Consider the following 18,095-nt stretch of genomic DNA (forward strand, 5'->3'; position numbering starts at 1 on the left):
GCCTGCGCTCCACCAGCATGTCGCACACAACATCACCGCTTCTTTGAGAAACTCTGTGTGTGACAGGGTGCATTTCACCACAGACACTTGGACAAGTAGGCATGGACAGGGGCGTTACATGTCGCTGACTGGGCACTGGGTAACTATGGTGACAGCAGGACAAGGGGCTGCTGTCCAAGTCTTGCCGTCCCCACGAGTTGTGCGTCAATCCTCTTTATGTCAAAGTTCCTCCACTGCTTCTGCCTCCTCAACCTCCTCTTGGTCTTCCACCTGCACCCAAAGCCTGTCTGGTCATGCCACAAGCTTTCTAACTGCGCAGAAGGGATCCTGCACACCTCCTTACTATGCTGGCAGTAGGGCTCAGCGTCATCAGGCGGTTTTTACATTGAAATGTCTGGGAAATGTGAGTCACACAGCTGAGGAGTTGTGGTCAGCTCTGGAGAACCAATTTCATGAATGGTTGTCTCCACTGGACCTGAAACCAGGGAAGGCCGTGTGCGACAATGCTGCAAACCTGGGTGCGGCCCTTCGCCGGGGCAATGTCACACACGTGCCTTGTATGGCTCACGTGTTGAACCTGGTTGTCCAGCAATTTTTAGCCCACTATCCCAGACTAGATGGCCTTCTGCAGAGGGCACGGTCGCTGTGTGCTCACTTCCGCCGTTCGCATCCCGCAGCTCAGCGACTTACATCTCTACAGAAGTCGTTGGGCCTGCCACTTCACTGGCTAAAATGCGATGTGCCTACCCGGTGGAATTCAACTCTGCACATGTTGCAGCGACTGTGGCAGCACCGACAAGCCCTGGTGCAATACGTTCTGACGTATAGCCTGGGCCAACGAGATTCAGAGGTGGGGCAAATCACGCTGGAGGAGTGGTCTCAGATCAGGGACCTATGCACCCTTCTGCACAGTTTTGAAATGGTGACGAAGATGTTTAGTGCTGACGATGCCATTATCAGCATGACTATTCCGGTGATTTACATGCTGGAGCACATGTTAAACAGAATTCGGAGTCAGGTGGTGGCACAAGAGGAGGTGGAGGAAGTAGAGGAGGAGGAGTTGTATGCGGAAGGGCTAACATCTGCAAGGTCCAGACGGTCGGCAGCACCAGGGCGGCAGGCATGTGAGGGTGGGGGAGATGATTTTACCAGGGCGCATGGTAGCAGCCAAACTAGTGAGGAAGGTGCAGGAGCCCAGGAAGAAGTGGAGGACGAACTGATGGAAGACTCATCAGATGAGGGAGACCTTGATCACATTTCTGTTGTGCGAGGTTGGGGGGAGAGGACAGAAGAAGGAAGCATGATTGTTACCTCGCCACCAACACAACAGGGACTTGGTGCTCCTGGATGCGCAACACACATGAGTGCCTTCTTGCTGCACTACCTGCAACATGACCCTCGAATTGTGAGAATTAGAAATAATCCTGACTACTGGGTTGCCACACTGTTAGATCCCCGGTACAAAAGTAAATTTGCAGAAATTATTCCTGCCATAGAAAGGGATGCACGCATGCAGGAGTATCAGCAGAGACTGTTGCAGAATCTTACATGTGCTTTTCCACAAAATACCAGTGGTGCACGTAGTGAATCTCACAGTTCCAACTTGCCAACCGTGGGACCGTCAAGTGTTCAGCACTCAAACCGTAACAGAACCACAGTATCTGCTGGTAACATCAATTTTGCGGAATCATTTCACCACTTTTTTAGCCCATCCTTTGCAAGGCCACAGGAGACAAGAAGTCTGACACATAGTCAACGCCTAGAGACGATGGTACAGGAGTATCTCCAAGTAAACATTGAAGCCACGACTGTGTCACTGGACCCTTGCTCTTTTTGGGCTTCCAATCTGGATAAATGGCCGGAGCTAGCCACTTACGCCTTGGAGATCTTGTCATGCCCCGCAGCCAGCGTTCTGTCTGAACGTGTGTTCAGCGCTGCTGGTGGTGTGCTGACAGATAAGCGCACGCGGCTCTCCACTGATAATGTAGACAGACTCACGTTCATAAAGATGAACAAATCATGGATCCGAAACGACTTTTCTACCCCTGTGTCATCCTGGGGAGAGTAAAAGCTTGATGATTGGTTAAAATCACCCTACCAACCATTTTAAGCTTTCAAATTACTAATCATGTTTATCTGTATCTTGACTGGAAAATAATTTGGGCTTTGTAGCAGTGTGCAGCACTGATCCTATTAGGCCATCTATACTAAAGCTTCACCAGATTTAAAATTAAAAATAATTTTTAGCTGCATCTAGCCCGGAAAATAATTTTGGGGCTCCGAGATGCGCAAGGCACATAAGTGCCTTCTTGCTGCACTACCTGCAGCATGACCCTCATATTGTCAGAATTCGAAGTAATCATGACTACTGGGTTGCCACACTCTTAGATCCCCCAAACTTTTCGATCAACCTTTTCATTTTAATAAAGACCAAAAAAATGGTCATTTTTGAAATTATAAGCATTAGCAGGTTGTTAGAAACTGAAATCAAACAGTTTTCAACTCAAAACTTTATTCTAGGTGATGTTACATTTTCACATAGGACCCCTTGTTCGAAAGGAGCTTCTGAACTCTCTCGTCCATTGAATTTGTCAGGTTTTGGATGGTTTCTGCTTCAATTGTTTTGCATGAGGACAGAATACCCTCCCAGAGCTGTTGCTTCGATGTGAACTGCCTCCCGCCATCATAGACACTCCTTTTAATGATGCTCCAAAGGTTCTGAATGGGGTAGAGGTCAGGGGAGCATGGGGGTCACACCATAAGTTTGTCCCCTTTTATGCCCATATCAGCCAGAGATGCAGATGTTTTATGTGCAGCATGAGATGGTGCATTATCATGCAGAAAAATGATCTTGCTGTGAAATACACGGTTCTTCTTCTTGAACCATGGCAGGAAGTGCTGTTTGAGAAAATCCACATACATTATGGAGTTCATCTTTAGCGCCTTCAGGGATCCTAAAGGGGCCGACAATCTCTCTCCCCATGATTCCAGCCCAAAACATTACTCCACCTCCTCCTTGTTGGCGCTGTAGCCGTGTTTGCGTGGGGTGTCCATCAACCAGCCATCCTCCACTCCATCCATCTGGACCATCGAGCGCTGCACGGCACTCATCCGTGAACAAAACAGTTTTGAAATCAGTCTTCATGTAATGTTTGGCCCACTGGAGCCGTTTCTGCTTGTGTGAAGTGGATAGAGGAGGTCGACAGGATGGCGCATGCACAGCTGCAAACCTCTGAAGGACCCTGCATCTTGTTGTCGGGGGACGTTGGAGGCACAAGCAGCTTCAAAAACTTGTCTGCTGCTATGACAAGGCTTTTTTGCCGCTGCTCTTTCAACCTGACGTAATTGCCTGTAGGAAAGAGTCCTCAATTTGCCCTTATCAGCACGCACACGTGTGTACTGTGAATCAACTACATACTTCTTGATTGCCAAGACACTTCATCCTGATCATCGCACAATGTTGATTGTAGTCATGCCTTGACCTAAACACTCCACAATTTGTTGCTTCTCAGCAGCCGACACATCCTTTTTCTTTCCCATTTTGGCAGAAAATGTAGGCTGCTTAATAATGTGAGAGAGCCTTCTTAAGTAGTCTTGCCTTTCATTGGACACACCTGCCAAACTAATTAGCACACGTGTCTGCAATTGCATACAGTGATATAAAGAGCCCTGACACACATCACCATCAATGAGTTTAACTGACAAACAAACAAATTCTTCCCTTATCACTCCTAAACACTTTTTGTATAATAATTTGGAACGCAGTGTACATGTGCTTTTCCACAAAACACCAGTGGTTCACGTAGTGAATCTTACAGTTCTAACTTGCCAACCGTGGTCTGTATGGAGTTGTTCAATAAAGGGCCCAAAATTAAGATAACATAGATGGGAGAGGTCTCTATGAATAGGAATTCCTAAGTATTTGATACCCTGTGAGGGCCAGGCAAAGGGAAAGTTGGACTGGATGGAATCCTATATGGATTTGGGGAGGGAGACATCGAGGGCCTCAGACTTCGCTGCATTGATTTTAAAATTTTACCATGTAACAAAGTGATCTATTTCAGCCATAACAGCATGGATGGATATATGTGATTGAGTGATATATACTAGGACATCATCAGCAAATAGAGAGCACTTGTACTCGGTGCCTCCCACCTCAATCCACCTAATATTGGGGTTATGGCGAATTGATGAGAGCAGGTGCTCCGTCACTAGGATGTATAAGAGAGGGGACAGAGGACATCACTGCCTTGTCCCATTGGTGATTGTGAAAGGTGATGAAAATGTTCTGACGCACCCCCTGGGCCTTGGGACACCCGGAGCCGGACCCTTTTTGGTGGATGCTGGTGGTTGTAGTCTTCGTGGCGGCGACCCAGTTCCGTGGCTCAGGGCGGTCAAACCAGTGGCGGAACTATTTATGTGGTTTTCATGTTTAAATGTCCGACTACGCCACCCGTGGATTGCGGTCAGAGTGAACCGCCGCTACAGGGCAGACCACTGAGGCTGGTGTTGTGGGTACAGCAGAGCGTAGCATAACTCCCCACGGGAGGAGTATAGCCTCAGGGCAGTGTATGCGGAGGATGGGGGTGATGGTGCAGGGCAGCAGCAGTAACGACACGGAGTCAGTGATGCAGTTCAGGGCCTTTATTCACAGTTCTTATTATCCAGACCACGTCTGCAGGTAACGGCTGCCCATGTCGTACTGTGCTCACCAGGTGAGGGGCTCAGACAACTCCCAGATAACTTTGGAGCACTTCACAGGACCCCCTTTGTGTGTCCTTTGTCTGGCCTTTCTTACCAACACTTCTGTCCGGCTGCCTCGGGCCTCCTCTTGGTAAACTTGGCGCCAGTTTCCCTGACCCTATGTGGTGCCTTCCTAGCGGGTGTAGCGAGGGGCTGCGCCACATAAAATGTCAGAGCCTCCGGTTTCTAGCTGAGGGTCGTTTCCTGCCTCCACTAGTTCGGGGACCGGTCTCCCCCTTTGGCCTGACCCCTCCACACAGGTGGATTCGGGCGTGCGGTGGCGACTCGCTCGTCCGCACCCCTGGGATCCCTTCATTCCTCGTTCCTGGAGCCTTCTCCGCTCCTCTTCCTTCCTTCTCCCTCTTCCAGGCCTGGGCCTCTGTTACTAGGCCCGCCTCCGGAGCAGAGCTCATGCAGAGCCCCTGCTCCCTGCCACTTCTGCTCAGACTTCTCTGCACTGAACTAAGATGGTGCCCACCTTTTATACTCCCTTCTCAATGCACCCATGAACTGCTTCCTCCCTGCTCCTGCACTACAGGGTTCCCCTTCCTCAGTGTTCCCTCCCCCCACTCCAGCCAGGGACAGGGACTGTCGTGCCCATCTCAGGGGCATATTGGTCGCCCTGCCCGACGGCAATGTGGTGTAATGCATGCAGGTGTCGGGTCCTGATCCACACTCCATCCTTACCTGAGAGTGAGATATCACACCTCTGGGTGAGGTGCAATACGTCTGTAGCAACCGAGCCCTCAGGGTGCTACAGTTCCATTTATCTTCAGCCTAGGTGACGTATTGCGATACAGGGCCGTGATTTTGGCTATAAAAGGGTCCCCTAGACCCCTACCCCAAGCTTTTTAAGAGAATCATATATGGCGTGCCAGGAGACTCTATGGAATGCTTTCTCAGCATCCAACGAGAGTATCTAATTACAAATTTTTAACTGCATCTAGCCCAGGAAATACTTTGTGCCTAGTAGCAGTGTCTGCTAGTGAGCGGATTATCCCGGCTGTTAAGCAAGCTGCACCACCTGTAGTTTAGACACTTAATTTTTTCAAAGGAAATGCTTCGGGACCATGGGATACTTAGTGAAGAGCATCAGGAGGCACCCCAAGGCATAGGGGCTGGGACTGGCAGTAGGATGCCTTGCGGTGGACAGCCGAGCTCGATCCTTATACAAGCTTTTTAACTGCAGCAGCTTTAGTGGACGCGACTGGAGCTGGAATTACCGCGGCTGCTGGCATGAGACTTGCCCTCCAATAGATCCTTGTAAATGGATTTAAAGTGTATTCATTCAAATTAGAGAGACAATTTAAATTAAAAAGCTTAGAGCTGCCTCCACCACAGGGGGGCTCGCTCGACCCACCAGCGGACAGGCACCAGTATTGGGAGAGGGGGGCTGGCCGTCAGGGTTCACCGCGGCTCTGGCACAAACCCGGCGACACGGAGGTGGCACGGGCAGGAGCGGACTGGCCGTGTCGGCTTCTCACTTTTTGGATTTTAGAAGGGCATGACATGCCTGTATCTGTGTCTCCCCCTCCTTTTACTCCTCCACCTCTTTTATTTTCGCATGACTATATGTACTTGTCACTTTTCCATGTGTTAGTTATGTCTTCTGAGCAGTTTGTCAGCTTTTGGACACCTTTGAAGGTGTTTTCTATGTGTTTCTATGTGTTTTTGTTTGCCTGCCATTGGTTTTAACGGTGTTCGAAGGTGTTTGACGAACAGTTCGACGAACAGTTCGGCGAACACACGGGTGTTCGACAAACCGAACCGAACTCGAACACTACTGGGGTGGCTCAACACTACTCATCACTAGTTAAATATAAAAATAGAAGTCATATTAATACAAAAAAAGAAAAGAAAAAAATAAGGAAAATATAGAAAAGAAAAGAATAAAAGAGGAAAGGAAAAAATAATTGGATAAAAAAAAGAAAAAAATTCAAGAAAAATAAACAAGAAAGAAATAAAAGAAAAAGAAAAAATAGAGACAGCACACTTTTCGTATGAAATTAATGTACAGGTGCACAAATATGCTATGTGGCCGATATACAGACTTATACAAACACGATGCTTCCGCACTCTGTGATTAATGAATACATAAACTCCAATATCGCTTTAAAGATTAAAAATGTAAGGTACTTAGCTTTTTTTGATCAAAGAGCACAAATGCCTCCAGCCACGTCAAGGTGTACCTATATATGGATGGTCCCTAAACACTAATGACTTATCTCTCTACATGTGACATACCAGACCTATATGAATGAGGAGTAAAAGGAAATCAGGCATCACTCTAATTAAAATCTTGTATGGGAAGATGGGTGGAGCCCTGGAGGAGGTCACGCTCCCAGTTATGTACTAGTTAAAAGAAAACAATTGGGCCCGCACCTCTTCAGTATTAAATGAATGTGCAGGTACATAAACATTCTATGTGACAGATAGAGACACATATGTACACTATGCTTCAGCACAATGTGATTAATGAATTCATAAACTCCAATATTGCTGTAAACATTAAAAACATAAGCACTTTAGTTAGTGTTTTTTTTGTCAAAAAGTGTATCAATACTGCCCTTGGTTCCAATGGTAGGTTCTAAATACAGCATAATCTTGGAATGTTTTGAACTGTGTGTGCAAATCCAACAGTTCGGCGGCTTTTTTCCTTTCATGTCCTCTGTGAGAAAAGTATGATGCCGAATAGATTTATTTTCCCAGTTTATATTGAAAATTTTATCCAGTGTCTTTTTGGCAATAACCCTGAAATGGACATTCTGTTGGTGAAGTGACCTATTTACAGTGGCTGGTGAGGATCCAGTTAATGTTTTCACTTAATATTCACTGAGGTGGACTTGGTCAACTAGACTTGGAAAAGGACATCAAACCATGAGTGTAATGTCCTTCTCATATGTCTGTATATGACTACCCAATCACCTGGATTCAGCTCATGTACATCTAGAGTTGCATTGGCATCTTGAATTAATTAAAACATATATTTATGCACCATATTGAGTATTTTCTGTAGGGACTGGACATAGACTGTCTTAGCACCATGTTTAACCTGTAATGCTTATGGGTATTTTAGATCCGTCGTTGGGGAACTGCCAAAAGCGACTTTAAATGGCGACAAGCCTGTTCTCCTGTTTCGAATATGTGTGGATTAAAAGAGTGCAAGTGAAAGGCACTCTACCTAGTTCTATCTTGTGTTCGCCATGGCCTTTTGAATTTTTAGCTTAGACATCTATTTAAATTTAAAAATTCACTACTTTGTGGATGATAGTGGTATGGAAGATCTGCCTTATTCCTGGGGCCTGCATAATTTCCCTCATTACTAGTGATGAGTGAGCATGATCGCTACTCCTCGAGATGCTCGGAGCTCGCCGACTATTTCCGTGGTTGCTCGGCGGGTCCTCGGGTCCCCTCCCTGCATGCTTGGCGCTCTTTAGAGCGCCAATCAACATGCAGGGATTGTCTGACACACACTGTAATGCCGCAGCCATGCTGGTTGTGGCATTACAGTGATTGGCTGACCGCACAGCGTCATCAGACCTGGTGCCGCCATGCTCGTCACAGTCTACTCTGGAATCAGGCAGTGTAGGGAGAGATTTGATTGTTTCTTAGTTAGTGTAGGTATACCACAACATATTCTACACATATCCATCTCAATTAACAGTCCTTCTGAGGACTAATACAGCTGCAAAGATATCAGTGCTAGGCAGGCAGGCAGTGTATGTGGCAGACTGAAGTGCATATAGCATTCCAGTTCTGTCTGCTGGTGCTTTTACAGATATTTCTAGAAATCGCCTCAGGTATCAGGGGCCAGGAATATTTTTTTTTTTATCTTAATTGTGATTATTTGCTTAAAAAGCAATCCATTTGTTTTTCTGTTTTTCTGCTCCCTTTGCTTGTTGGCACTACAGAATACAGCCAGGTCCTTTCCATATTACAGTGCTAAAAATCCATCTATTTAAAACTGTGGTTTGTTGGTCACACGGATCACATATAATTGTACTGAAAATTCTGTCATTTCTGTCCTCCATTGAAATTTTGTTGCAGTGTGTCAGCAAAGTTATTGAAATGAGGTCACTATTAAAAATAGCTACCTACAGGCCAGCTATTTAAAACTGTGGTTTTCCATCACACGTATCACATATCACTGCGGTTCAAATTCAGCCATTTGTACTGAACGTGGAAAATATTGTCCTCAATTTAAAATGGGCTAGGCGTGTGGCAAGGGACGGGGAAGTGGATGTGATGGTGTATGCAGAGGATGAGGCCGAGGCCGTGGGCTAGCTGAAATTGAGCCACAGCAAACACCCACATCTTCTCGCTCGACCTTCCTGTCCCAATACATAGAGGACCGCAGAACACCACTATTGAACACAGAGCAGTGTGAAAAGATTATTGGTTGGAAAGCAGATAATTATTCCAGTCACTTAGTCACCACCACCACCCTGTCTTCCACACGGTCAAGTGTCAGTAGCCATGGGTCTGGACCGCATATTCCTCATCCTGATCCTCCTTCCTTCCACCATGCCGAGTGCCCGGAGACAACTGATCCCACACTTGGACACTCCGAAGAGCTGTTCACTTTTCCATTTATAGATTCGGGCCTCTCGCCCCGTCCACTTGAAGCGGGGCAAGAAGAGATCGCGTGTAGCGATGCCCAAATATTTGATCAGCCACGGTCACACGAAGGCGACAGTGGGAAAGTGTCCCAAGAGGTGGACGATGATGAGACACAATTGCCAGAAAGTCAGGAGGAGTACCAGAGTGTGGAATTGAAAGACGAGGTGGTGGATGATATAGCAACTGACCCAACCTGACAGGGGCACATACAGAGTGAGGACAGCAGCACAAAGGGCGAGGAAGGCATAGCACCACAACAGGCAGGAAGAAACAGTGTGGTGGCCGCAGACAGAAGGCGGGCAACTATTCCCATAACATCAACACAACGGAAGTTGCCTGTACAACTGTTAGGTCTTCCCGAGTCTGGTTGTTTTTTAAAGACTCTGCAGATAACCCCAAAAAGGCCATTTGCACCACCTGCCAGGCCAGCATCAGCAGGGGTGACAAAACTAGCAGCCTGACCATCACCAGCATGATCAGGCACATGGCAGCAAAGCACCCTAATAAGTGGGCTGACCCCAGGGTCCAGGAACAGTGTCTGTGGGAGGCACCACTGATTCTTCCGCTGTTGTGCGTGCAAGCCAATCCCCTGTTCATGGCACATGTGAACATACCTCCTGCCTTGCACCTGTCATTGCACACTCTCAAGTAGCACATCAGCAAGCACGTCCAAGTCGTTGTCCCAGCGCAGCGTTCAGCTGTCCCTACCGCAGTCATTGCAACGCAAGCACAAATACGCAGCCATCGCCCCACAGGCCTCACTACTAAATTCCCACATTTCGCGACTGCTTGCGTTCGAAATGTTGCCTTTTAGGCTCGTGGAGACAGAAGCTTTCCACAGCCAGATGGCTGCGGCCGGGCCTCGGTACTCAGTCTCCAGCCGCCACTATTTCTCCCGGTGGGCCGTCCCCGCATTACACGAGCACGTGTCCCACAATATTAGCCGTGCCCTCAACTATGCAGTTACTTGGAAAGTCCACCTAACCACGGACACGTGGACAAGTGCTTGTGGGCAGGGACCTTACATTTCGCTGATGGCACACTGGGTTAACATAGTGGAAGCCGGGACTCAGTCGGACTTGAGACGGAACACGTTCTCCCGACACCAAGGATTGCGGGCCTTGGGTCAATCTGGGTTGCCCCCACATTCTATATCTCCTGCACCTCTTCCTCTTCCTGCTCTTCAGCATCCATCTCTGAGATGATTACATCAGTCTCAAGCTGGAACCACTGCAGCACTGCCTCGGCCAAGAGGCGACAGGCTGTGCTGAAGCAAATGTGCTTAGGTGACAAACCGCACAATGCTGAAGAGTTGTGGACAGCTCTGAAAGAGCAGGCAGATCTGTGGCTGACACCGCTGAACCTACTGAAAGGCATGGTCGTGTGTGACAATTGCTGGAACTTGGTGGCGGCTCTGAGGCGAGGCAAGCTCACACATGTACCTTGCCTGGCCCATGTGCTTAACCTCATGGTTCAGCAGTTTCTCAAAACCTACACAGAGCTGCAGGATCTGCTTGTCAAATAACGCCACCGGTGTGCCCATTTTATTAAGTCACCAACAACTTCCGCCGCCGTTGCCATGTTTCAGCAGCATTTGCAGCTTCCAGCTCACTGACTGGTGTATGATGTCTCCACGCATTGGAACTCTACATTGATGATGTTGGGAAAGATTTGTGAGCAGAAGAGTGCAGTTGTTGACTACCAGCATCAACAAGGCCATCGGTATTTAGTTCAGACTCCTCACATAAGACCCCAGGAGTGGACATGGCTGTTAGATATATGTACCATCCTCCACAACTTTGAGGAGTCCACCAAGATGGGGAACGGCGATGACGCCATAATTTGAGTCACCTTCCCGCTTCTCTGTCTTCTGAAATGCTCTCTGCTCACAATCAAAGATGATGCATTGCAGGCGGATCATGATGAGATGAAGCAAGGAACCATACAGGGTGATTACACACATCCCAGCCTCATCTCTTCCCAATGTGGATTGGGTGACAAGGAGGAAGAGGAGGAGGAGGAGAGCATGGTCAGTCATCCTCTTGGTGAGGACACGGAAGTCTTGCCTGTTAGCAGTCGGGCACGCATGGCTGAGTTTATGTTATGCTGCCTTTCCCGTGACGCTCGCTTTCTCCAAATTTTGGGTGACAGTCATTACTGGTTGGTGACACTTCTAGACCCACGCTACAAGGAGAACTTTCTATCTCTTATTCCTGAGGAGGACAGGTCTACTAAAATGGGGCAGTACCAGAAGGCCCTTGTTGCGGAACTATTAAAAAAATTCCCATCTGAAAACGCTGGCGGCAGAGGGCACACTTCGTTGGACAACCAAGGAGTACAGGCAAGAGAGACACAACTTCAATCCAGCAGAGGCAGGGGAACACTGTCAAAGTTTTGGAAGAGTTATCTCAGACCCTCCCATCGGACAGGCCCTGAGGCGTGGGGTACTCTCACAAGGAGTGCAAAGTTTGGGAAGATGCTGAGGGAGTACCTTGCCGACTGTACCAAAGTCCTCCGTGATTCCTCTGTGCCTTATAATGACTGGGTATCTAAGCTGGATACGTGGAATAAACTGGTTCTCTATGCTTTGGGGGTCCTGGCTTGCTCTGTCACTGGCGTTTTATTAGAGCGGGTTTTTAGTGCTGCCAGTGGAATTACAACCGATAGGCATTTCCACCTGTCAACTGAAAATGCTGACTCATAAAAATGAACAAGGGCTGTATTGGGCCAGACATCTCAACACCACCGAATGATGTCATCGTAACATAAACTCAAATCAAGTGTCTTTTTTGGGAGGTCTATTCCCATGCACCTCTTAACACATACACATGGGTATGCTCCTACTGATTTTGGCTATTTGCACTTGTCCTCCTCCTTCTCCTCATCCTCCATCACCATATCATTCACCACCATATCACCATATCATCATCTCTACGTGTCTTGCAACGGGCATTGGAGTTCCTCCAATGCCAAATTTTTGGCAGCTTTTGCATTCACTGCATAGACAAACACTATGGGAAACCCACTTCCAAATAATGGGAACATTGTTTCTAGATGGCTCTCCAGCCTCTATGTCTCTTCCAAGGGGCATTGGAGTGCCTCTACATTTTTGGCAGCTTTTGCATTTACTGCATAGGCAAACACTATGTGAGACCCACTTTCTAATAATGGGAACATTGCTTTTAGGAGGCTCTCCGACCTCTATATCTCTTGCAAGGGGCATTGGAGTTCTTCCAAATTTTTGGCAGCCGTTGCTTCACTGCATAGGCAAACACTATGGGAGTCATTGTGCACTATACGTATACACAATAACAGAATAGGAGACCCACTCGTTAAAAATGGGAACTACAATGCATAACCGGCTGATGGCTCTTTAACAATAGAAAGGGTCGACTGCTGACCATTTAAGAATAGTAAGGGCCTCCTGATGGCCATATAAAAATAGGCTTTGTGACTTTGAGTCCCTCCATCATAAATGAAACAGGATGTGTGGGATGATGTGTCACACACCACATGGCCAGATAAGGTTGTAAGATGTTAAAATGACATTTACCAGTAAATATATTTGTCTTGGTTGAAAGCAATGAAAAAGTGCAAAAATGCATCTACATGGGAACATAGCCCAAGGTGTAGAGGAGAATTTTTGTTTTGGGTTATTTATTTTGCCTTATATACAAGTCATTACCCTGGAAAGGATGTTCCTTAACATATTTTCCAGGAAAATACATTTTGGTTTTATATTTGCATGTTTTATTGTGAGTCAGTAAAAGTGGCGTAATACCTCTGACAATGTTGTTGACAGCAGTGACCTGGGAGTCAGAAATGCTTCCAAGGGTCTTCCCCATGCTATTCCCATGTCATTTGAGCACTGTTCCATTCTATTGGACAATTTTTAGGCCCTCTGCAGACTGTAGGGGGGAGCCGCCTGAAAAGTGCTCGAGTTTCCCATAGACTTACATTGGGCTCGTTGCTAGAGTCGAGCACCCGAGCATTCCAATTTGCATTTTAGTGCTCATCCATCACTACTCATTACTCATCCCAAGTGTATACCCCTAATATTTTTTATGGTTTCTGGAACACCATGTCGATAGTTCTTTAATTATTTTGAAGTTGTTTTTGTAGTCACGATTTTATCGGTTAGAATTCTGACCATCCTGAAAAAGGATTTACATATACCAGGATATATTTATACACTCCCATATTGAGTAGTTGTATGTAGTAAATCTGCAGTCTTTAAAATGGTAATATATCTCAATACCCCAAAAAATATTAAACATTTCCATAGCAAATGATGGGAGCAAAAATCCGTAAAATTGTTAAGTTTATTAATTATATAAAATACATACAAAAATGTTAAAATATAAAATACAAGTGCCTCTAATATGAGGGACACGAAAATAGACCCAACCTCATTTAATATCAGACTTAGTTAGCAAGGTGTAATAATAATATTGGCAACAAAACATTTAAGTATATGGGACTATCATATACTGACTCCTATACATTAAACCCCCATGTGAATTATATAACACATAAGTGATAATAGCTTTATTATAAATAATGTCTAGCAGAAATAACTTGCCTAAGTCACAGAATTTAAGTAGGGTCCTGTGTCCCTCCACCCTGACGCTCGATTTGTCCTGCTTCCTGACATCCCCTCTTCTCACATATAAACTCTGCCTCCTGCGCTGACATGTGAGGAGAGAGAGACTGGTTCAGCTTGGGTTATCTCCAGTGATAATAACGCATATCCAATGTAGAATCACATATCCAAGCTGTATTTGGCGTTTTGTACAAAATAACTCAAAATTTGCATTAGGAGCAGATTTATTGTCAACAAAACCTGCTGTTTCCTGGCTCATTAATTTTATGCAGTCACATCTGTGTTATGCTAAAATTCCCCTCCATGTTTGCTAACACAGTCACCAATTCTCCCATTTCTGCTCATGCGTGTGAGTGTGTAAGGTTATGATGTTATGACATCACGACAAATCGTGACCTTGTGCGTGCATGTGCGGAAACTTCTTGGTCCTCTCACGCTAGGCCAGTACTTGCGGAATGATGAGTATTCTATGCTTAGCAGTGATAAGATGCACCAACGACCAGAGGTGAGACAGTGAATAGCGGAGGGGCAGGAAAGGTGAGTTTTAAGGTGTGCATAAGAATCTTTATTTTTTTTTCATCTTTTGCAGGCACTTTACGATTCAGAAAATTGGTGGCTAAAATTTAAAAAAAAAAAACATTTTTGCGAATGCTGATTTTTGGAATATTCAAGTAGAATTCAATTCCATTCCAAAATATTTGCTCTTCTCTAGCCCCAATACAAACTATATATTATCCTTGAACAAACACTGCAGACTTCCTTCTGCCAAAATCAACTGTTTTCTGTGGGTTCTGCTAAAGTGAACTCCAATGATCATCTAGCATCTTGATTTTTTATTATTTTTATAAAATTTTTTGAAGCATCAGTCATATTCTCACTTTACAGCTTGCAGTGTTTACACAAATAATATAGCACAGAGGTCCCATCTGCATAATTATCACATCATTATCTTCCTATGCCTCAATTAAGAAATAGCCTATTGAGAAACCAAGGTCTCAACGACTATTAGAGTCATAATTTCTAAACCACAATTAATTACTTTTGTTGCCCTAGTGGGACTACTGTGAAATAAATGTCTTCCTGTATATAAGACATTTTGTTGATAAAGGATTTTATATCTAAATACAGATGTGAACTAGATGACCGTGGGAATTGTAAGTAGAAGAGATATATTCTTATATATCGTCTTAGTACTCTTACTGTGATACAACTATTTTTACACACATACTGTAATTCTATAATCATGTACGAAATTCTACTGTCACTACTCACCAGTTATATCATAGACATAAACTGAAAATGACTTAAAATTTTGCTAATTAGTTCAGAATATTATTTTTAGCAATTCATAAAATGTAAGTCATTTCATGCATATAATAAAATTTAAAACCATTAAGTAACATATGGCTATTTCTTTATCATATCAATAAATGCAAAATATTATTTCTGAAAACTTCACATTTCTTTCTTAAAATTTCAAATTACTTTAAATGTTTAGAAAAAAGAGACAAAATAAAAATATGAAAAGATGCACAAAGTGATAACACAATACCTAAATAATTTACATGCTTCTATTTTGTTATAAAAAAATAAAATGTTAAAAAAATGAAACAAAAGTATAACATTTTTAAAATATCTGAATTCATAAGTAATAATAAATAAAAATTAACAACTTTTTTTCTGACAATTTAAACTGTAAGATTCAGAATTTTGGATCATTTTAAAAATGTTTAAACTTAAGAGAAAAAAACATAAAATATATATAAATGTCTTATATATTTTATGTTGTTTTTTCCATTTTATTTTCAGAATTTTTAACTGTGACTAAGGTGTTAATTTAAATGCTCTAATACAATATATTTAAAGAAAACATTAGTATTTATCAAAAATTAAAGTTTGGATGTAATTACAATACAGTGATATATAATTCCAATTCTTGTTAGGATTACAATTTTGGATAAATTCAAATATACAAATATACAAAATAAATTAAAAGCAAAGTATAAATTTAATTTTAGTATTTTTTTAAAACGATATTCTTGAAACTAAATTGATTGTCTTCTACTAGTCTATATGCTGAATATATGTATGACAAATTGACATATGGTATAGTGTACAGTAGGTGATAATATTTTTTTTCCACAGCTGTCAATCAAAAGCTACTTTAATATGGCTCAAATGTGTATATTAGTTATGGAGATTCTTCTGTTTCACCATATGTCAGTTATCTACTCCATGAGTCAGATGTGTAGATTACCTCCAATGTCAGACCAAGAGGGGATAAGACAACCTGGAGATATCATGTTAGGAGTCTTACTACCTATTAACTCTGAAAAGATCTATCAAAAATTGACATTCGAAGTCCGACCACCCAAGACTACCTGTAGATTGTAAGTAGGGCTTAAGCCATAATTTATTATTGCTAAGATAATATACCTAGATTTAAAAAAAATCAATTATCTTGCTTTCCATATCTAAAGATGTATAATAAAATAGCATTTAAAGGGTTTGTGTGGTTACAGCACATTGATGATCTCTCAAAAGGTCTCAACAAAATGTGGTGGTTTGGGGTTCAACATTCAGCACCCACACCGGTCAACAATTATTTGTTTTAGTTGCCACCAGATATAAACGTCTGAAGCTGCAATCAAAGTATAGCAATCTCTGGAATGGAATGGAGCCATTCTTCTGTATTGGCAGTGGCTACTACACAGTGAATAGAGCTACGCTTTGCTTCTAACAGCGGCTGAAGCAAATAACAGCTGGTCATTGGGTGTTGTATATCTGATGTCAAACAATCAAATACTGATGAACTCTCACAGAGATAGGTCGCCAATATGTTGTGACCTTCAAGAATTTTACATTTTTAATTTTTTTAAAGACTAGGAGTCATGGATTAAAGTCTAAAAAAAATTGGTTAAGAAGCCAGCTCAATGACAAAAACATTGGGTATCAGGTTCATTTATAGGAAATGCTTTACAATTTCTGAACCATAAAGGGCCAATAAAAGGTTTGCAAAAATAAATAAAAAATTCTTATACTCCTCTTAATGCTTTCCTCTCCAGTCCCATTGCTCCTCACTGATAACTGTACAGTCCTCATTGCATTTTCTGATTTCCTCCGCTTGTGTTGAAATCCCCAGGCCTCACACGCTAGGCCAGGAATTCAAGCCTTAATGGTGCCTGCAGCAGTCTATTTATGTGAACGAAAGCTCAAACCACATGTTGTGATGTCGTGTAATTTTGTGTGCTTGTGCAGAACCAGCCCAGGTCTCTTCAGTGCGCCAAGGTTTTGGCTTAGAGTGAAAGTCCTGGGGATTTCAGTGTGAACGTCGGGGATCAGAAGATGTGACGAGGAACCGATGGGAGACAGTGAGAAGTGAAGGAGCCGGATAGATGAGCGGTAATCTGAGTATAAAGATGTTTTTTCACATGTTACATTTATTATGCTCTGGGGTCTAGAGAGACACTAGAGTATAATAAGGGACATTACATTTATGGAAAATAATTTCTTCACAAATATAACTTCCTTGGAAAAAATACGCAAACAAGAAAATTAAATTATTATCTAATGTGCTCATTTTTAGCATTCCACTCAGAGGTTCTACAAACTTCTCAAAATTGCTTCCATCTCTTTACTGCAGCTCCAATATTCTCAAATTTTTACTGTAGTTGAAATTCTGTCTTTTCACTAAAATATTTCAGGAATGCTGTATCTGAGCGTTTTAAGATGACTTATTTGACCCATGATAAAGCTACATATTTGCCAAAGGTTTAGGTAAAGAAACTAACAAAGCAGCATCTTGTGCAAGTCAAACAAATGGTTGTCCATGTGCTACACTTAAAATATAAACCTCCTGGTTAAATTTTCAAAAATTAACTGCTAATTTCATGTTCTACCAAATCTTTTTATGCATTAAGTGGTGGCATAGCTGATAGTGATGAGCGAGCACTAAAATGCTCTGGTGCTTGTTACTCTAGTCGAGCAAATCGTATTGCACGCGTGCTCCACTCGAGTAATGAGTATAATGGTGGTCAATGGGAAATTCAAGCATTTATCTGGCGGCTTACCCCCCCCCAGAAGTCTGGAGGGGTCTAAAAATTGTTCAAATTGATGGGAATAGTACTAA

General features: G+C 43.6%; 1 protein-coding gene across 1 annotated transcript in view; it reads left to right on the top strand.

Moving 5' to 3' along the window:
- The first annotated feature begins 16,159 nt into the window (after positions 1 to 16,159).
- LOC141167404 (extracellular calcium-sensing receptor-like) overlaps positions 16,160 to 18,095 on the top strand; it is a 39,244-nt gene continuing 37,308 nt past the window's right edge. Inside the window, exon 1 of the mRNA XM_073654811.1 lies at positions 16,160 to 16,356. Within this exon, the coding sequence (XP_073510912.1) occupies positions 16,160 to 16,356 (197 nt within the window). The remainder of the gene's footprint in view (positions 16,357 to 18,095) is intronic.

Source organism: Phyllobates terribilis, unplaced genomic scaffold, assembly GCF_046119375.1.
Source record: "Phyllobates terribilis strain yellow unplaced genomic scaffold, ASM4611937v1 Scaffold_11__3_contigs__length_659146591, whole genome shotgun sequence".
NCBI classification, from domain to species: Eukaryota; Metazoa; Chordata; class Amphibia; order Anura; family Dendrobatidae; genus Phyllobates; species Phyllobates terribilis.